Source organism: Cryptomeria japonica, chromosome 4 (genome assembly GCF_030272615.1).
Source record: "Cryptomeria japonica chromosome 4, Sugi_1.0, whole genome shotgun sequence".
Classification (NCBI taxonomy): Eukaryota; Viridiplantae; Streptophyta; class Pinopsida; order Cupressales; family Cupressaceae; genus Cryptomeria; species Cryptomeria japonica.
Genome location: NC_081408.1, coordinates 499,171,083 through 499,193,110, shown reverse-complemented (window position 1 = coordinate 499,193,110; position 22,028 = coordinate 499,171,083). Strand labels below are relative to the sequence as shown.

Below are 22,028 nucleotides of genomic sequence, written 5' to 3'. Positions count from 1 at the left end.
TGCAGAATTGATGAAAAACCTTCTCTGAGCAAGGAAAGTTGAAGAGACTTCAAGAAAATTCTTCCTAAATCGAATTTTCCCTCTCCAACAATTCCAGATGTGCAGGAGCAGACATACGACGACAGAGTCCATTTGCATGGCAAGGATCTATTGAACACGTGGCAGTAGAGTGGCGCATTCATTACCGGAATATTTGACCAAATGGCGACCCAGTCATTGCATGTTGAATTTATGGTAGATTCCTTTTGCATGCAGTCACCGCATGTGGAAATGATGGATCAGTTATGACATAATGGGGTGATTTTTGCATGGATGAATATTCAACACATGTTGGGCGAATTTGAAGGAGGTGGTGCATTTAATGCGCAGTGGATGCTATTTTGGGTACTTTTGAATTAATTGTATATGGGCATGATGGGTTATTAATTGGAGATTCCCACCTTGTTGCATCATGTGTGGAGAATCTTTTGGGCAAACCCTAATTAGGGTTTTGCATGTAGCCAGGGCTTGAAGCCTATAAAGGGGTGACTCCCCTCATTTGCAAAAGGAGGGAGCTTTGTATGAAATTGTTGCGATAAGTTTTTGAGAAAATAATAGTGAAACATTGTTCTCTGATGGTGTCCACTTAAATTATTTTTTCAAAGCTTGCATGGTTTCACCTTCCTCGCTTAGATTAGAAATATTAAAGTGCTTTGATTTCAATGGAGAATGTAATGGTGTGTGATGAATTTCCATGGTTCATACTTTTAGCATCTTGTTGATTGTAAGTTGCAGTGTAAAGTTGGTCTGAGCCCCCTAAATTCGTGCTAAGTTCGATTGTGGATAGTCATTTGGATTGCGCCGTGTTGGGTATTCAAATGTACTTTCTCGATTTGAAAATCCTCTAGCATCCCCAGAAGATTGCACTGGTTCTTGCGGAGTTGTAGTTGATCTTGGCGAAGCAGAGCTTGGTTTATTTGGAATTTGTCCACCAGAGCACTATTCATTGTTATCGCTACCTTTAGGAGTAGATTTAGATCCTTCTGAACTCTTTCCCTTTTCCTTTCAGTTCATTTTAGTCCGTTCGAAGTAGCAACATCGCAAAATTGTCATATCCGATGATGGAGTTCCAGCCACAGCAAAGAAGTGAAAGAACGATGCACACGTAAGGCCCCTTGGATTACCAGCAATCACATCAGCCAACTGAGTCACATCCACGCATTGAAGGAACCTTGGAGTCGATTGTTTGAACTTCTTGCAATCTTAGCATGCAATCGTACTTTGATCAAGAGAGAGTGAAGTGACCGTTAGGCAACTTTATTCTGTGTTCGAAGTTGTCATAAAAAACACGTCAACAGGTACATCTATCCAAAAAAGTTAAAAACATATAAGAATCATAAAAATACACACATTTGCACCTTAGAAACAGGAATCAAGTACAGGATACCACGTACCATGCATATGCTAAACAAAATTATCACAAATATTACAATTTTAAAATACAAAAATAACCTATGCTCCCCTGAGTTTCGAGGACGACAGGGGTGACGGGGCGTGTTTCTGGTATGGGGGTACTTTTGGGCCATTTTTTAGGGGGCAGCAGGGGACGGCTGCTAAAACATAGGAATTTTTTAAAAAATTTAGAGAAATTTCAAATATTCATATCATAACATTGATAAAGCATTCATTATAGACATTGGAGAAGCTTAATACATAACATTAGACTTGAATTGAGATTTCACATGAGAATTGAGAAACAAACTAACGAAATTCAAATGCTTTCATTTTTAATGTGCATGCATATTAAATAAAAATTATAACAAAAGCCCCAAAGGCCCCAAGTTTCAACTAGAGTTTCTGGACTCGCTAGGCTTTAGCGAGTCTCGAGCCAGGTGACCCTAGGTGAGTCCCAGGGGCTTGAAATCGGACTTGTCCGAGTCTTGGGCGAATCCTAACGAGTTCAGGAACTTGCGGACTTGGCTCGGACCCAGTGAGTCCTTATGCCTAGACTTTAGCTAGACTCAATTTATTTTTTAAAATCTCAAAAAATGACAAAAAAGGAAAATTTTTGATGTTTTCTCCTATTTTTTTGGGGGGGCATAGCCCTCGAATCCCCACTTCCGGTTGGCGGGGAAATGCAAGTGGTTTCCCTGCACCCCTTCTATCGTTGGGTCTCACTTTTAACACCTTGTGTGGATCACTGAGGCTATGGAAACTGTCTTTAGTGACGAGGACCTTGATTGGATTGACCAAGCAAATAGATAGATTGAGGTTGTAGCCATGGGACAGGAGGTTAGAGCACGAGTAGACACATGCATAGTTGATGTTGGCGAGAGTGGCATTGAGTCACGGATAGAGACTATGGCTGCTAAATCATCTAGGATGTACCTTAGACGCCTTCGTAGTGTTGATGTGTTTTTTAGGCACATGCGAACACAAAATAAAATACCCAAGAGTATCTTATCCTCTCTTGAACAAAATCTCTCAAATGCTGAAGATTAGCTTAAGGATCACTTGAGAAGACTCCAAGGTTCGTGAATGTAGGGTCACTGTGTGTGGATAAGCTCTGTTGGTTGATGTGATTATGCTGGAATCACAAGGGGACTTACATTTGGATTGCTTGAATGCTTGATTTGCTGAAACTTGATCATCTGATGTTGCTATATGGTGATGCTCTTGATCCTAAACTAGCTGGAGTTTAAAAATATGTCAAAAGATGAGGGGTTGAGAGAGTCTATTCTAATCCTAAGAATGTAGGAAGATGGGTGAATGATTAGATGGAATCCTACTGAGCGAGGTCTCAACATCAACTTGAACAATTTGACACAAGCTCAGTGCAATCTTTTAAGGATATTTCAAAGATATTCGAATCAATACCATCAAACATCGATCACCATTCGAGTTAATGTATAAGCAATGAATGTAGAACGATTCGAAGTTAAGCTCATATAATTCCAGTTGATCACACAAAGCACACTTACAATCAGTAAGAGGCTAGTGGTATGGACTAGGCGGATTCCACATGAATACATTCAACAAATTTCCTCCATTCAAATTAATTGACATGAAAGTAAATTGAGAAGCAAAAGACCATGTGAGTTGTTGAAGCAACAAATCAAATTCACCATAACTTCAATGAAATCAATTGTTCTCTACCATAGTTGAAAATCTCAGACTTGGCAAACCAAAAATTTGGACTCGGACTCGGACTCATGAAAGACTCGCGAAAGACTTGGCAAAAAAAAAACCGTAGTTTTACAAAAAAAACATAAAGAAATTAATGCATTTAGAGAACATAAGTGCCATAATTGAAACATTACACATGTCATATGATCTACAAACACGCAATATTTGAAATTTCATCATTCATGGCAGCATATTCAAGTTTCAAGTTTCAACTCTAAAATGTATAATGGCAGCATAAGTATATAAATGTTCACAAAATTACATATAATGATATGTCCAAGTCCAACTCCAAATGTGAAAAACAACAATGTGAATGAACAAACCAAAGAGAAGACTACATCTTCCTCTTTGTATTTTTCCTAATATAGCTCAATTTTTCAGGCCTTGAGCTAGAAGTAGTAGCAGTGGGTGTTGTGGTATCTAAATGGTGAGATGATTCTTCTTCAAAGTCAAAGTCCTCATCTTCGTCCTCATCTTCATCCTCCATTTCATCCAATCTTGCTCCTTCTGCATCTTGTGCTGCTCCTCTCTCTATTTCTGCAATTTCTTCTTCGGTAAGGAGGATATCGTCATCATCGTTTTGTTCATTCATGGTCCAATCACCATATGGATCAATTTCATCCAAAAGTCAATGGCCTCATGTGAAACACCCTCCACCTGTCTAACTCGAAGGCGAAGGTTGTACCGAACAAATACTAGATCATTGAGCCGCTTTTGTGACAATCTATTTCTCTTCTTTGTGTGAATGCTCTCAAATACACTCCAATTTCGTTCACACCTAGAAGCACTGCATGGCTGAGACAAAACACGGATAGCTATCTTTTGAAGATTAGGCATGCCAACACCATAATTCTCCCACCATAAATCTACAAAAAACATTTAGAAATATTAGAATTGAAAAAAAAATGTAACAATCAAGTTTGTAGGTTTTTTCTTGCACTATTGAACTAAGTTACCAAATTTTTTACCTAGTTGTTGTTTTGCTCTCCTATCAATTGCTAGTTGTGATGAGAAGAGTCTCCCCTCTGCACTTTTGTAGATCTTGAACAATGAACATTTCCAAATTCAGAAATAGATAGTCAAAGTGTCAAACTCAAATTCAATAATGAACATTTCCGAATTCATAAATAAAGATAGAGCAATTGCAAATGTCAAATCTCACCTCCAACTCATCAAGAACCTTGTCTCTCAACTTAGGATTAGGTGTCATCTTATCAATGCATGTAATAACAGCTGCCATGACCTCCTCATCAGCCCTAAATAAATCAGAGAAGTAGAGTTTCGGGTTAAAAAAGTAGGCGAAGGCATGTATCGGTTGGTGGAGTTGGTTTGTCCACCTACGATCAATGATGCGCCAAAGGATTTCACATTTTCTTGTATTTCCACGATAGTAATGTGAAATGGCCTCTTTGGCCCTATCCATGGCCTCATAAATGAAACCCATTGGCATGCCCTCTCCATCCACCATATGAAGAACCCTTACCAAAGGTTTTGTCACCTAAAAAAATGAAAACAAATTTTAAATTAGTACAAAATCAACCCTGAAAAAATAAAATCAGCAAATAGACAAGATTGTATAAACTTTACTTTTGTGTTTGTTACTTACCGCAGTCAACTCCTCTCCACTTTTATTGAACCCTTCATCAAAAACAATGCTCACAATCTTCTCTGCTTCAGGTCTTTTGGAGTATGCAGACCCCAACCAAGCATTTGACACAAAGATCTGCTTAAGATGAGGAATGGCACTAAGAATGCTCTGCAAAATGATGAAGTGGCTAGCAAATCGTGTCACTCCAGGTCGCACAAGGTCCTTGCCATTTGTGTGTTTTCTCATCAAAGCAAGCACCCAAGTATGGTTGTAGATGAATTTGGTGACACTTCTTGCATCTTCAACCACCTTCTTCACCCATCCAATCTTCCCAATGTCCTCTAGCATCAAGTCCAAGCAATGTGCAGCACAAGGACTCCATGTAATCAAAGGATGCCTCTCCATAAGCATTCTACCTTCAGATACATATGCAGCTGCGTTGTCCGTGATAATTTGGACAACATTCTCAACTCCAACTTCCTGTACCACACCATCCAACAGATTACACAAAGTCTCTACATTTTTTATTTCATTTGAGGCATCAACAGACTTTATGAATACCATTGCACCATTTGAAGCCACCAAGAAGTTGAGAAGAGTCCTATTCCGTCCATCTATCCATCCATCAGATAAAATGATGCATCCTTTTCTCTTCCAATACCTTTTTTGATCATCAACCACACCTTGTGTATTTTGCACAACTTTCTCTAGCAATGGCCCACTAAAGTCATGACCTGTTGGGGCCTTAAACCCCTTACCCGCAACTGTTACTGCATTAACAAAACCTTCCCAATACACATTGTTTGCTGCATTGAAAGATAGATTATTGTAAAACCAAAAGTTTGAAGCTGCAATCCGTGCTTGTTCATGCTTCTCTTTATTCCATCTTGTACCTTCAAGTGAAGGTTGTGCACCTGGAACATTGCGTGGTACAAAAAAATTAGGGTTTGATCTAACAGGAGTGCCACTAGCCTCACCGTCATTGTCACCAAAAGATGAAAGTGACTGACGACCCCGAGTGTGACCAATGGGACCCAAAGTGGACAATGTGGGATTCATTGCAGCTGCCATGGCTTCTCTTGTTTTTTGCCTTTCTTCCTTATGCATATCATTTTCAGCAAGAATGGCCTTCATCTCTCTAATAATTTCAGGAGTTGATTTGGGGCATGCCTCCACACCATATCCAGGTATTTGTGCAAGCTGGTATTTTAATCTATTGATTCCACCAGTCATCCATTTTGTACATTCGGTGCAAGTGACCTCCCCCTTTTTGCTTCCTGCAATCCCATATTTCCATGCTTTATCTCTGTCTTCTTGACCTTGGGGTTGCCCTTGGAGTTGAACTTGCCATTGCTGATTTAACATGAAAAAAAAAAATCAGCAGGCTTTTATGGAAAATCAACAAAAAAAATGACAATGAATCATTTGGGAAAAATAGCATTCAAAAACAAGAAAAAAAAAATGAGGAAATAACTTAGGAAAGAAAATAGAAAAAAATTTGGCAGCATATCCCCTTGTTTTTCAAGATTTTTTTGAGTTTCAAAACATTGAAATGATTCAAATGAAAAAAAAAGAAAGAGAAAAAATCCTTACCTAGATCTCTCTTGCTGATTTTTTCTTCTTCCCTCTACTCCTTCAAACCCTACAAACTTGCTATAATCAAAGAAAAACAAAAATGAAGTGAAAAATTAAAAAAAAACTTTGTTTTAACCCTTTACAGGCTTATTTTCTGGGCCCGCAAGTCCGTGGTGAGTCCGCGAGTTTTAAAACTATGTTCTCTACAACAAAGTTTGGCAACAATCTTTGTCTTCTCCTAATCTAATTTCTATTCTAATTGCTATTCTATTCTCTCCTATTACTAACTATTAGCTAACTATTCTCCATTAACCTTTACAAATGAAGAGTTTGAGCTTTTATAGGGAGCTCATTTACAATGAATGGCCAGGATTGAATCTCCATCAATGGCCAAGATTTTACAATGAAAACCCTAATTAGGGTTTGTTACAACAAACTCTCCTTAGCCAATGAGAAAATTACATTCCATGAGTGTGGACCAATAGATATCAAGGGTAGGTGCCCCGGAGTTTGTGCCATCACTGGTGAGTCAAGTTCATTGAATCAAGATATGTTGAGGTGGACCTTTTTGATTGGATTAGTGACTGGGATGATGATTGGGATGCGACCTCCAACTTGCACTTTGTGGACTTGATTTGACTCATCATCATGAAGGGATGTTGAGAGATATCTCTTGATACTCAACATTATCCAGTTTGCTTAAAGGGATGATGATGATGAGAAGCAAACTTTGATTAACTCTTCTGGAACTAACTGCTTCTCAAATGCCTTGATTATGGAAGTGCAAGGTATAAATCTTGGTTTTGAAGTATTGATGAGCTTCTGATGTCACCATTGTCTCTCTTCTTCGGAATTTCAAACTCCTCTTGTGACTCTTCATGTCGTGAACGTTTCTTGTGTGATCTCCTTATTTCTTTCTTCATTTCCTGCAAAACAAACAAGTGAGTATCAAATATACTTGATATATAGATTTAATTAAATCATATAAAGAGAATTTGCCCTCATAAAGGGACACTTGAAGTTGCTTTTTGCTCGTGAAGAGCAGCTCTTGAAGTCTACTCCTAAGCCTTGGGGGCTCATGAAATTCACCTTGCTTCTCATAAATTTTTGAATTCTCATCTTTCATCCTTTCAACTTAAAATGATTCTTTCCAATCATCAAATCTCTTTCAATGTAGTGGTCTTGTAGTCAATCTTGCCAATTCACCCTCAATTAGGAACACATGAAGTAGAATTCACTCCATAACATTTACACTTGAAATTCACCTTTGAAGCTCAGAACATGAAGTTCGCTCCCCTCAAACAAAAAGTTAAAATTCGCTAATGTAGCTTGATTCATGAAGTTGATATTCGCTCATGATGCCTTTGAGGATGAAGGTCACTCTAATTGGTGCGCTCATGAAGTTTGTTTCTCTCATCTTGCTCATCAAGTTTGTTCTCCCTCTCCAATTTATGAAATTCGCTCATGATCTCTAACTCACGAAGTTCATTTGTATGAAGTTTGCTTGTGTGAAATTCACTCCATTTCCTCAAAACATGAAGTTCGCTCCTAATCACTCAAACATGAAGTTCGCTGCAATACTCCAACTCATGAAGTTACAAAATCCGCTCCACTACTCCAACTCATGAAATTACAAAATTCCCTCCACTACTCCAACTCATGAAGTTGTCTTAAATGTGAAATTCGCTCCAAGATGGTAACTCATGAAGTTGTAAAAATTCGCTCCAAAGCGGCAACTCATGAAGTTGCAAAAATTCGCTCCAAACTGCAAAGTCATGAAGTAAGAAAAATTCACTTGAACCTTGCAACTGCTGTAGTAGGGAATTTCGCTTGGGTTGCTCAACTTATGCAGTATAAATTTTGATTCAAATGGTGAACTCATGAAGCTTGCTCCTGAGTGTTTGATCATGAAGTAGGGAATTTCCTTCATTCCTCCATTTCCAACTTGAAGAAGCTCGCTCCAAATCTCCCAAGCATGAAGCTCGCTCCAAAAGGTGAACTCGTGAAGTAGGAATTTCGCTTGGGTTGCTCAACTTATGAAGTGTAAATTTCGCTCCAATATGCAAAGTCATGAAGTTGTGACTTCACTCCTAATCTTTTGAACCTAAAGTTCACTTGGAACTTGTAATCCATGACGTTCATGTTCTCTAATTCATTTTATTTATTTATACCCAACTTCACTTGTGAAGGCTTGAAGGTGCAAATTGCTCCAACTTATAAGATCATGAAGTTCGCTCTAAAGGTTGAATTCATGAAGTTAAAACCTAGAGAAGACTTAGAGATGAGGCGGATTACAAATGAGCTCATTAATCACTTTATTGCACAAGATTTCAATCCTTGGAATAATTCATTCAATTGCTCAAACTCATACTTACACCAATTCTTAAGCAAAAGACTGAAGGGGAAATTAAAACAATTGGAGCTTACCTACAACCTTGAACTCTTGGATTGATGCTATTAGCAATTTTATTCAACTCCTTAGCTAGACTCCTGATTAACTGGCATGACATGCAAACCCTATAAAATTACTCACTTACTTCACATTTCACACAAGGCTATTCACCTGACTCTTGGCCATTTTAAGTGCCTATGCTTTCCTAATGCAAAGGCTAATAGCAAAAGACCTGAACACAACCTAAAAGGCAGGAAAAAACTGGGGGTCCCCATTTGCAATGGGACAATGTGTGAATACCTCACAACATGTAGGAGCAATGTAGACTCCTTTGAGCCATAGACTTGTAGTTATTGTTTTGATATTTGTGTGGAACAATTGATGTCATGGATTTTATATTCCATGAGTTTTGTATACATTTGACAATATTTATATATCTAAGTTTGCTATTTCCTTCGGCTACAATTTGTGTTTATACTTATGTGATCAATGTATACTTGTGTATGTGACCAAATTAGCATCTATTTGATGATGTTATTGTGCCTTTAAGGTTTATTAAATAAAGGGTGCATGAAACAAGTTTTAAATCCTTAAAAATCACTCAATTTCTTGGGTTTTTCACTTTGCCGAGTCATGCCGAGTCTTCACCAAGATTTTTTGCAGAGTCCCAAGTCCCAAGTTGAGTCACCCTTGCCGAGTCCGAGTCTCATTTCTATGGTTTCAACCTAAGTCACAAGGTTCGAATTCGAATTCGAATTCGAATTCGATAACCATGAAATTTGGATGAAATTCGACAAGGGAAAAATTCGAAAAAAAGTTCGGATAAAATTCGCTTTCTATAATTTTGTTTATTTTTAAATATATGTATACTTCTAATAAATTATCAGAATAGCAACCCTTTTTGGAGAAAATCCGAGGGCGACCCAGTAGTTGCAAACACCCATGACCCAATAGATACAAAGCATATACAAAGAATACCCACGACCAGCTGAGTTGTGTTTAGTGGCGGAGAGCAGTGCTTTATAGAGGAAATTCGATTAAATTCGATTTTTTTTATAGAAGTTTGAAATTCGATTAAATTCGAACCTCATCCATGAAAATCGCCGTATCCTGTGACTTAGGTTTCAACTATTAAATGACATAAACCTGAAAAATATATGGCTGTCCCTAATCAGCAGATGCAACTGGTAGGTCTAAATCAAACTTGGAACTCGAGTTCGAATCACTACCAATGTAAGGGGTTGCCTTAGGCAATGGAACCCCAACCAATTCCTCTTGTGTCTCCTCCTCATTGATCTGTATAGCATCTTTGGGATCAACATACCAGCATAAGGCTGGAGTCTGACAATACTCAGTAGTTTGTCAATGTTGTAGCCGCAGAGCATTGTTAACAGCCCTGAAAGGTCCCTTGGAGGGGATGAGACTGAAAACATAGGGGGCACTTCCCCAAGGAGCACTGGAAAATACTAATTTGATATCAATTTGTCAAGCTTGAATGTCATGATAGATATCCATTGGTCTGTATTAAATAATACAATCAATAATCAATCTCATATGGGTCATCGCCAAGACCAACATTGTAACAATAGATAGTACTCAATTTTTTTTCCTTCTCATCATAGGTTAGCTTAAGTTATGGTTTATTATTATTATCTTAAAAGTCACAATTTCATTGTTTATATTGATGCTTTTGTGTTTGGGCTGACAAGCCCAAAGAGACCAATGATTCAATACATGTCGAAGTCAAGTTTCAAAGGATGACAGCAGTAGTACTTGAAGATAACAATTTTTCCAGGTAAAGGAAAGGTCCCATTGTTTAGCTTATTTTTATGAATCTAACTTTGTTATAGTTATTATCTATGCAGGAATTATGGTGGTATTAGTTTTCTGGATTAAGAAACATGGTAATCCTTTACGAGTCATTAGATGTAACCCTATATTAGGTTGCTAAATATGAATGGACTGGTTCAAGCAGCAAGATGGCAGTAATGTTGACTGAGCAGCAAACACACAAGATTTGTTGCTAAATGCTATTGTGATCAGATGTTAGAGCTTTTCTTGTGGTGCAGTAGACACATGTTGTACAAGGTTTTGCTGTTTTATTTGCTGTTTCTGTGGACATGTGGCATGTTAAAGTTCATTAAATAACAGTAATGAAGGTCGTTTAGGGTTTTTCAATAGTCAAGAATTCCGAAAAATGTGTTGATAAAGTTGCTCCATTTAGAATCGTAACAGAAATGCCTTTGAAATGCCATGTGTGCCCTAGAATCATCTAGCTTTGTACCTTGCCAATTCCAATTTTTCAGGTGCTATAAAACTGAACCTTGCCCAATTCTGCAGATGAATTATGTGGAATCTGATTCCGAGATGATTGTACCTGAAATTGGCCTGTTTTCTCACAAATTCAGTAACTTAGCTTTAAATTGGTTTCCTTGCATTTCTAGTGTTTAGATATTTAGGAGAAATCTCAAGATAGTATTGCTGGGAGGGAAAGTGATTTTTCTTTGGAGTCTGGACTATAGATGAACCAACCTTATTACGTCTATAATACACCCCTATTGTAAGAGTTTGCATTGTTTCACTGCAATCTACTGCTATTAAAAAAAAGCCATCAGTCATCTAAAACAGGTTTGATCTTTGTTTGAAGACTGCTTCATTTAAGTCCCCACAACATATTTATTGTTGCTTATAATGAATGATGGCTTTTGAAAAGGAAAGCAAATTTTGGGAGCTTTATTGTGATTCAAAATAAATGAGCAATTCATAAAATATATAACTATTTGGATAGTCATGTGTTGCCAAATTTACCATTTGAATCTCTGTCCCATGCTTTACACAAAAAATGTTCTTAAATCAGGAGTGAAGCTGCAGTTTATATGATTCAGAAATAGTAGAAACCATAGAAACAGGACTCAGACTTGGCTTGGACGCGGCGAGGCCGACTTGACTTGGGACTCAGACTCGGCAAAAAAAACTTGGCTCAGTCTCGGCTGGACTCGGCAAAGTGAAAAACTCAAGAAATTTAGAGATTTTTAAAGATTTAAAACTTGTTTCATGCACCCTTTATTAAATACACCTTGAAGACACAATAACATCATCAAATAGAAGCTAATTTGATTACATACACTAGTATACATCAATCACATGAGCATAAATGCAAATTGTAGCTGAAGGAAATAACAAACATAGATATATAAATATTGTCAAATGTATACAATATTACAAAAATCATGGAATAAGAAATCCATGTCATCATATGATCAAATGTTCCATACAAATATCAAAAGTAAAAACAACTACAAGCCTATGGCTCAGAGGAGCCTGCATCCCTCCTACGAAGGCGTCTTATGTAGGTCTTGGATGATTCAGCAGCCATAGCCTTTGCCTGTGACACCATGCCACCCTCACCAACATCAGGTATATGAATATCTGGGAGTCGGGACAAGTGTTGCCACTTTGACCATGCAAGCAGCCATGTGATTCTTGGAGCTATGTTGAAGGGTACAAATGCTAAAGAACTTAGCATCATACAATATATTGTAAGGTACCAATGCCATGACACATGACCTAAAATTCTATTGCCAACAAATCAATAGATGAGTGCTTCTTCAAATGACAAATTGGTCAATAGTCAACTTGATTGGCATTCTTTGAGTTGGTGCACCATTCAAATAGCTTTTGCCCAAATTCTATGGATATCATGGTCTCTCTCTTGATCACTCTAATGTCATGTTTCATCAATATAAATTTCTATGGAACAACTTTTGCTCATAAGATCTATAAGCCAGCCGAGTCTGGGAGTCGGGACTCGCTAGACTCGGCGAGTCTGGGTGAGTCCAAGTCCAAGCGAGTCTGGACCCCAAACTCGGCTCGGGACTTGTCGAGTCTGAGCCCCCTGGACTTGCCAAGACTCACTCAGCTCGGGACTCGCCGAGTCCAGGCGATTTTGGGCGAGTCCTGTTTCTATGGTAGAAACTAAAAGTAAATAATCCTTAATATGTTTTTAAAACCTTTCTTCCTTGGTCGTCAAAATACATCCCCACACAGACTAATTGAATTGAAATACCCGTGTCTTTAGAGGACAAAATCTGCATTCTAAGAGTTCTAATTCCATTCACATAATACATAAAGAGAGTAGAGGCTAACTGGTATTAGGGACACTTCAAAGTATATAATTGTAAGATTAAAAACACTGCTATGGACTTAAGCTATACCAGTCAATCTTTTGTAGACTGTATAACATACCCTCTCAGGCTCTTAGTGCACATTTGTATGCTTTATCTAAACTCGCCCTCATTTAGCCCCTTGTATCACAGGTCATGGCTGAAGCCTACAATGCTTGAGCTTAGGGTTCATTTATGCTCTGAAGGCTGTCTTGTAGCATTCCTTTGCTTGTTTGACCTAATTGGTTAGAAGTTTGTGTTACCTTTGTGATTTGAGTATATTCAGGTATATCTATGTATGAATTACCATGGCCAATACTTGTGTATACCTATGTGTGAGTCATCATGGCTGATATTTGTGTATGCCTATGCATGAATCATTATTGTTGATCTTTTTGTACAATATAAGGCCAACATTTGTCTTAAATATCCAAGTTTAGGAGACTTAAAATGTTTAAATAGATGAGAGTTATGCCTCATTTAGATCATCTTAATCTATTGTGGTATAGTGTAATTGATGCATTGTGTGTAATATGTACCATACATATCTTCTGTTCTCAGATCCCTCTCTATCTCACTGTTTCTTCTTTAATATTTACTACATTGCTTTTTGGAGTTAATCAATCTTGAAGTAATAAACCTTTTTTAACAGGCCCTCAAACAAAATGCAAGGAATGCTTATGGTCCAAAAAACTGCAAAGGGAGAAGATGATTGCTGTTGGGAGTAACCATCTCAATTAAGAGGGAAGGGTTAAGGAGAGCTGTGAAAAAAGAGGAGGAATGTATTGAAATCTAAATAATTTAAAGCAGAAAAGCTTTCCAAAAATTTGAAAGGAATAAACTTCGGTTGCTCTTAGTGTGAGAATAGGATTTGTTGGAAGAAGCGAGTCCTGATATAAATGAAAAATATTTTGCTAGAGACTTTAAGTTAAAGTTTAATCCTATGTTACCAGGAGACCCGTCTCCTACACCTGGAGACCTGTACCAGTATTGGAGACGTACCGGAGACGCGTCTCCGGTACCGGATAGTTCTCCGGAAACTTCTTGACGCATAAGGTGCTTTTGGCAGCCATCTCCAAAGTCTCCCGACTAAAAATTGACGTCTCCTCCTAGAAAACTTAGGGCAAAATGCAGTAAAAAGGCAAAAAAAATAAAGCAAACAAATAAGATAAGCTTGCAACAAAGCAAAGTCGTAGGGAAATGACTAATAAGGAAACTGTTTCATAGGAAGACAAAAATCCATGCAAAGTTATAGTGATCAGATCTATTGACAGTGTAGACTTTTTGAGAGGACCGATTTCTTATCATTGTAATAGGCTAAAGAGAAATTGCCTTTACTATTTAGCCGGCAATATTGAGTGTGCTCAACATCTATATTACCTTACTTTCACAAAAAAAATTAGACTGGCTATGGTATCAGCAATATAAGCAATTTTAATTTCAATTTTTGTTCAATTTTAAAGTTAATGTTAAAATTTACCACTGTTCTTGTTTTCAAAGTTCTCTGTCATGATATGTTTTGGAAATTATTAAATATTATTTATTAGAAAAACTGGCGTCTCCGCGTCTCCTATTTTCAAAAATTAGTTGTACCAGTACTGGTACCAGTCTCCGGAGTCTCCAAGTACCCCCGTCTCTTGGTAACCTTGGTTTAATCACTTAAGTACTGTAAATGGATCAATAACATTCATTTATTGATTATAAACTTTTGTGTCTTTAGTTGTAATTTTAAGTACATGATCTCTACAGTAAGAGTTAATCTCTTTTTTTTTTATGATCTCTTTTTTGTTTCTCTGGATTTGTTTGTTAGTACATGAATTATAGCCAAACATATCCAAACTCTTAATTACTTGAGGATTTCAATTAATTTCATGTAGATAATATGATGAAGTGAATAACTGCTTGTCTGTTCTTTTTTTAGGGCCTGGTGAGGATTATGATAATCTTGAGCAGTCCACATGGCGAGATCCAGAAGTGAGCACATTCTTCTTGTTTCTGATAAGCTTCTTTCTTGTTTGTCGTTGTGTGTAAGCTAATATTATAGTGTTGTATTCATATTTGAATGGTTATATTGATTGTACAGTTATATTTTCTCTTTGTTATTGTTTTGAATAAGGATTATTTATAATATTTAAGTTTTTGAATGCAGGTTGTGAAATTGTTGTCAGACAATTGTGTTGTTCTATATCTTCCACAAGAAAGTGCAGATGCTCTTCAGTTTTCTGCAATATGTATCCTTCACATGTAGGCCTTTTGTGGTTAGAACAGAAATTTCATCTTTGTAATTGTCTGGAAAACTATCTGTATTATTTTGAGCTTGGGAGTTGAGTGTTTAAATTTGTTTAAGCTTAGTCAAGGTTACAGCATTGTCCAATCTTCATTTTGCAATAGCAAACTAACACCAAATCCTTGTTTTATTCATTTCATAAGAAAAATCTAGAAATATTAATAAATGCCACGTTCAATGCCCGATAAAAAGGAGACTTCTGAGAACACAGTATACTTGACTTAGAAGATACTTGATTTGAAGTCTTTATCAGGTGAATGATCATTAGTTATGGTGCAATAAATTACTTGTCTTTTTTTGGTGATTACTTGATGTTGAACTCAGGATTTTGAGTTGATTTAGTAATTGTGTATTTTCAAAAGTTGTACTGTTTGTTTTGATGACTCAGGCAATATGATTGTCTAATACATGCTATTTTAGTATCAACACAAAATATAAAACTTGATTTTGAAGTATAAAGGTTAGCTCATGGATTTTTAGTTTATGCACTCATGTAACATCCATCACTGCCCTGCAGAATCCCAGATTATTTTTACGTGTATTCTTAACTGTATAAAGCACCATATGTATGGATTCTTAATTGCTTGTGCTCCAAGCTTGGGTCTTTCTTTCTTAGCGTTCCAAGCCTTTGCTAAATTGATCGGTTCTAGTGAGGCAACGAGTATTGAGTATATTTCTTTGATGCATTCAACATATGCATACCTATCACAATTGCTTAATATAGAAGAGATCATAGTTAAAAAACTTAGACTAGGCATATCCAAATTTGGCTGAGTGCATGGCATCTTAAGAAATACTTAAATTCCTTAAAAACATATTTTTTTGCAAAATATAGGTACAAAATGTATCAAAAGTCTATGAAATGTTGTGGAAGTGTTCTCTATTAGATTTAATTACAAACAGAGTGCAATATCACATCATGCAAATACAATGGCCGACCAATAACTGTGATACGTGTTATGAATCGATGATGATTGTTATTGAAAATCATCATCATAATATATTACTCTACAATTCCACTCCAAACATGCTTGAATTGACTTGAGCAAACTTGCAAATTCTGTATGAGGAAATTGCAAGGGTGAAGTTGCATAGAAAGAACAAAATGCCCCATTTTGCAGTGTTTTTTCCTTGTGTACACAGTCAAAGTGCATCCACATTATGGACTTGCTGAAAATTGCCTCTGCCAACTTGTGAGTTTGTGCTCAAGTATTTTCAGATACTGAAAAAGTTGCAGACTCACTATTTGTGTGCACTCAGCAAGTTTTAAAACCATGGAAGAGATTAACACCAACCCCTGAGTAGGCTCTTTTGCATCGGTTTTGGGATTACCAAGGGTGCTTTAAAGGTCTCGAGCTGACCAAAAATGTAGCTTATATTAGTTTAGACTAAAATAGTTTAGCTTGTGCCCATACCTTCATATCCTTGCTACTTGCTAGGTTTTCTAGAGGTTAGGTCTTAGCAATGCATAGATTTATGGTTATAATCATACGTGGCAGGAATAGAGATATTATTATCTTTTGTAGGTTAGCTTAATCATCATTTTTTGCCATAGTTGTCATAAGATGATTCCTTGTCCATCCATGGTTGGATGAGAAGTGGTGGCTCATGGGACATTAGAAAAGAGACTGTCAAAGAAAGAAGTGCACTGCCTCAGGAATATGTTTTACATTGGGTTCATAAAAAATGTTTTATTAGGAAATTGTCTTTAGAATGAACTAACATGGGATAGGATGAATTTAATCTTGTAACACTTAAACGTCTGAGATGGAAAGGACAAGCAGGCAAATAAAAGGATGTCTGACAAGAAATTGTTGTAGGAATGTCTTTTCTGTGATTGTTGATGTTCTATATAGCTGAAGCAACAAGTAAAGTGAAAATCCACTGAAATATTACAACCCAGTGGCACACTTTCCATCCCCTCTGTTCTCAACAAGGGTGCACACTGTTTCAACTTTGCAGTCCAAGGTCTCCCATTTAAGGGCAGCAGGCCAAGGCATACTCCACACCTTGTGGTTCTAACTCTTACCTCCAAACCTTTAACTTGAACTTTCCTGTCCTAAACACCCTCGATATGAAACATGTACATTCTATATTAATCATTGGGTTTCTTATTTCAAGCAAAGATGTTTGTAGGCAAAATGGAGGGATGACATTAAACTGTATGGAGGACCACTGCATGGCATTAAGCGAGAAGAGATAAAAACAGTTCTCTTTTACCCTTGAGCCATACAAAGAAAGTATTTAAAAGCAATGGTTATAAAGGCAGTTGTTGCCTAAGGAGAGACAGGGCATTAGTTAAGGTTGATCACATGGCCAGCAGGATTCCATTTTCTTTCTTATGCCACAGTGTCCCTGGCATGTAACAACATTACATAAATACATGGTATATCATTAAACACGATACACCATCCTCACTGCTTTTAAGTTGACTCCTTACAAATCCATTGGTTTTTGCTCTAAGACTAGGCGCCTAGGGCTTTGTTATACCTCTAAGCAACATTTAGTCATTTGTCATCTCCAATTTTCTACAATGCATTCCATAGAAAAAGGTAGAACTCGTTACTGTGTTATTATTAGAAAAAGAATGAGACTGGAATCCAAATATCACAAGTTTATAACTCTTTTTTAAATTACCACAAAAGCAAGCAAATTATGGCAATAATAATACTGGAGAAAGAACAAGACTGGCATGCAACTGCCATGATATTTATATGTCGTAATAAACTGCATTTGCACTTTTCCAATTCATAAATTTGTTATTGACTACTTATCAACTACTTACCAGCACTACTTCAATAGTATGCTGCCATCTTGTAATCTATATTTTGGATATGCTATGTGCCAAATATAGGCAATTTATGCAGTCAATGGTGGAAAATTGGTTTTATACTGTATAAGAGCCTTATACCCTTGGATGAAAGCAAAACTAGTCATAGATGGCATTGAATTGGAGAAAGATTCCAACTTGTAGTGAATGCAGATTGATCTCAATCAGCATTAACTCAGTGCAAAATTTAGCATACAAAGTTTGCAGGTGAACCAGGGATAAGGAAGATGCAACCAGTAAAGAAATTGTAAGAGGAAACTGTGGAGTATTTATAACTACCTTTCTGTGATGACATTTCTCTTGTGGACCGATGTTCCATCCTTTAACAGTAGTTACGTCATTTGACCTGCATAACAGTTTACCTGCATAACAGTTTACTATGGTTTAGCCTGTTTTAGATAATATCTAGATTCAAAACCATAGTTAAGGGTGTTGAATTCAGAGTACTTTACACAGGCATATAATTTTTTGTTTTTTGGAATTGTTGAACTTGAAAATACCCAGCCAAAAATAAACAATTTGGCAATTTGCATGATCCTTCCCCTCGCTTCTCTTCTAGAAATTGCTGTCAGATTCAACTCCGAACCACTGTATTTAACATAGTTCAAAAACTCAAACTTCTCAAACGCTTGGCAGTGCAAACTTTTGAATCAGACTTTGCACTTTCCAAAATCTTGGCATATTAAAATATACATAAATTCATAAAATAAACATAATAACATATTAGATACTGAATTTGGAGGACTCCTAGATTGTTTTTCTGATAGTTTTTAATAAAAAATGAGTACAGTGCATATTGTAGTATCATATATGATAGTGATGATTGATCATCCTTGTAGAAAATTCCAAATTCATAAAATATTTTACAATTTCTCTTTCACCTAAAGTTCCTTATTGGTTGCATGCTGGAGCTGGATGGTAAAGACTCTTCTCAAGAACAAGATCATCCTCTGCATATCATTATCCAATGCAGCTTCTCTTGAGGCTTCTGCTTTTGTTTGTGCCTGTGCTTTTAGCTTCCACTACTTCCCTCTCAAAATCAGCTATTACCTCCATGCCGAACATGGGCTCCACATCCTCAGCAATACAATTTGAATATGGCAGATGTCATCAATTTCAGTCACATCGTGAGTCTCTATCGCTTTTATCGTTTCGATGCAAAGATCAAGGTTGTATTAAACAAAAACAAGGTCAATGAGGTGTTTTTACGTTATTTGGTTGTACTTCTTTTGTGTGAATGGCCTCAAACATGCGTCAATTGCCTTCACACCCTTAAGTGATTCAGCTTTGGCATAAAATGTGGATGGCAAGGCTTTGATGATTTGGTGCTTTTGCACCACAATTTTCCCACCACAAATCTGCATCGAGAACATTTAAAAATTGTTAAGTAAACTCAAATTGAACTTATTAAACAATTCTATTATTTATGAGATTATTATTTAACTTTTGAAGGAGTCATTTTATTCTAAACACTTGGTTGCTAGGTTGTTCTCTGTTGAATTGTATCTCCAAAGGTTATATTAGGCATTTTCCTCCTTATGCATTTGTTGAGGCCATCCATAATTCCCTCACATGTTTTAAAGGAATTGAAGAAGAAAACATTGGGATTCAAGTAACAGGTTGCTGCATGTATGTGTTGATCTTTCTGTTTGTTCCACTTCAGAACAATTTACACAATGTTCCACCAAGTTTCTAAGGGGACAATAAAGGGGATGTTCATTGAAAAAGTGAGAATTCTTTTAAAATATAGTTAATTTTCAATCATTCATTTGATAACATTGTTAAGTCATTCTTTATATACATTACAGATATTTAATACATAACATTAGAGTTGAATTGAGAGTTCATACGAGAGTTCAGTTCAAAAAGATTCAGCAGTAACAGTTTTCAGTTTTACTTTCAACAGTCATGAATTTAATTTTTTTCAAGAGTCTTACTTTAATTTAATTTTTTCAAAAGTGATACTTTTTGGTTGATAACAGCTTGACTCTAGTTATGTAACATATCTTGGAATTTCCTAGCTCATCAATATCAAGTTTCTTAAGTTGTTCCAGGATTTTTGCCAGAACAAATTTTCACTCAAAATTCAATTTTTATCTTTTATAAGTTCAGATCTCTATTTTCAGAAATTCAGATCAAACCAGAACCATTAGGTTTCCATATATTGAAAGATTTCTGATTCTAGGACGTGATTTCAGTACAACCATCTTTAAGAATTTAAAATCATTTTTTTCACAGCCATATAATTTTATAAAGATAAGCCCCAACATGTTAAAATGGGGAACAAACATTTTGGCAATATGGTCCAATATATATGGATTTAAACAAGCATTGACATCCATTTGGTGATCAAGTTTAATAGAGAACCATAAAAAGATTGGCCTAAAACCAACCTCCTTGAATGGAATCGTGACAGATTCTATTATGCTTAGGAATAGCAATTGCCGAGTGGAAAAAGTCTTAGTCATGTCTTCTTTCAAGGGAAATGTGGTGGTGGTAGTCAGAAAACTAAACACGGAGAGAATATTTATTAGATTGCACTCTAGATATTTGAGAACTGTCACTTCTTTTCAAGGGTGGATCATTTCATTTAAAACTTGGTGAGTATTTCAATGTGAATGAAACCTTACAATCCAAAATGTTTGAATTTTGGTGGAAGATTTCATACATTTAAAAATTCTAACTTACACTAAATTATACTTGTGGTTGGCAAGGCATTGAAATATTAAAAAAATGAGTGGCTTTTTGTATGGGGAAGATCAACTATCCTTGGGACAGTTGGGGAATGCTATTGATGACCCCAACCCCCCTTGGGACATTTGACATCCCTTGATTGTCCTTAGGATGACTGGTCATCCCCATATGTAGTTGAGTATCCTCATGCATTGTTAGTATTTTTGGGACACCAGATCAGTTTTTTTTGTAAGGGATGGCAAGGGACGTTTTCGAGGCATCTTTGGGTCCTTGGAACATTCTAGGTATGGCGGGTATGAGTCTAAGAATGCCAGGGATTTGTCCCCATGGAACATAAATTATACACCAAATGGGTTCATATTTTCATTTGTTTCTTCCATAGTAATGTTGAATAACCTCCTTGTACTTGTACATGGCCTCATACAAGGGTACATGGGGATGCAAGCTACCCTTTTCCCATGAATCCCTGAGACGCAGCCCAAGTGTTGCCTATGTTTTGGGGACATCTAGCCATCCATGGGATGATTGGGGACATCTTTGATATCTTGCAATGGTCTTGGGGACAGCCAAATGTTCCCATGATGTCTAGTATTTTAAAAAAAATATATTTTTAAAATATTCTAACTTAAAAATTAAAGTACAAATGAAAGGTTGAATAGCTCAGATGAGATGTAGTTTTATATGTTTATATCTATAATCTTACTCCTGTGCCTATTGTTGGCGATTTTTTCATTTTGTATCCTTTTGGTCTTTTGTTGCAATAAAACAATTTTTTTTTTCTCTCATGTACTTGAATCAATGAACATTTAACATTGAATCTTGAATTTGATACATTATATGAATGTCGAAACTTTTAAAAAATTTCAGACATATATGACCTCCAAGATTGCTGTCCTTGAAATGTGTCTCACTGCTTCACGTGTTCTCTCTTCTAGAAATGTAGTGGAATATGTTCCTATATAGATTACCCATTGGGTTTTGTTCCCTATCCATCAGGTATAGAACCTAGCCCAAAGGTTCCATCAAAAGACCATAATCATGTGAATTTTTAAAAATATTACTAATAAAAATTGCACAGTAGCAACAAATAAAAGTAAACAAAAAATCTGAATGACAAAACATAAAATTTTAATTCATGTTGGTCCTAGTAAGAGAACCCATAGCTAGAAGGACAATGTAATTATGATTGATGAGATGGAAGAGGATTATGTTTCAGAGCACCTATAGTTTCTAAGAGAGGAGTGGGAGGAAGTTGTTCTTAATTACCCACTATCCTCTCAATAGGTTCTTTGTTCTTTGGTTTTGGTTTAGAGGGCTGCTGGTTCCCTGTTTTC

General features: G+C 36.5%; 1 protein-coding gene across 1 annotated transcript in view; it reads left to right on the top strand.

Moving 5' to 3' along the window:
- LOC131060362 (plant UBX domain-containing protein 11) overlaps window positions 1-22,028 on the top strand; it is a 90,775-nt gene that overhangs the window by 31,477 nt on the left and 37,270 nt on the right. The window contains exons 3-4 of the mRNA XM_057993543.2: window positions 14,805-14,857; window positions 15,033-15,114. Coding sequence (XP_057849526.2) covers window positions 14,805-14,857; window positions 15,033-15,114 — 135 coding nt within the window. The remainder of the gene's footprint in view (window positions 1-14,804; window positions 14,858-15,032; window positions 15,115-22,028) is intronic.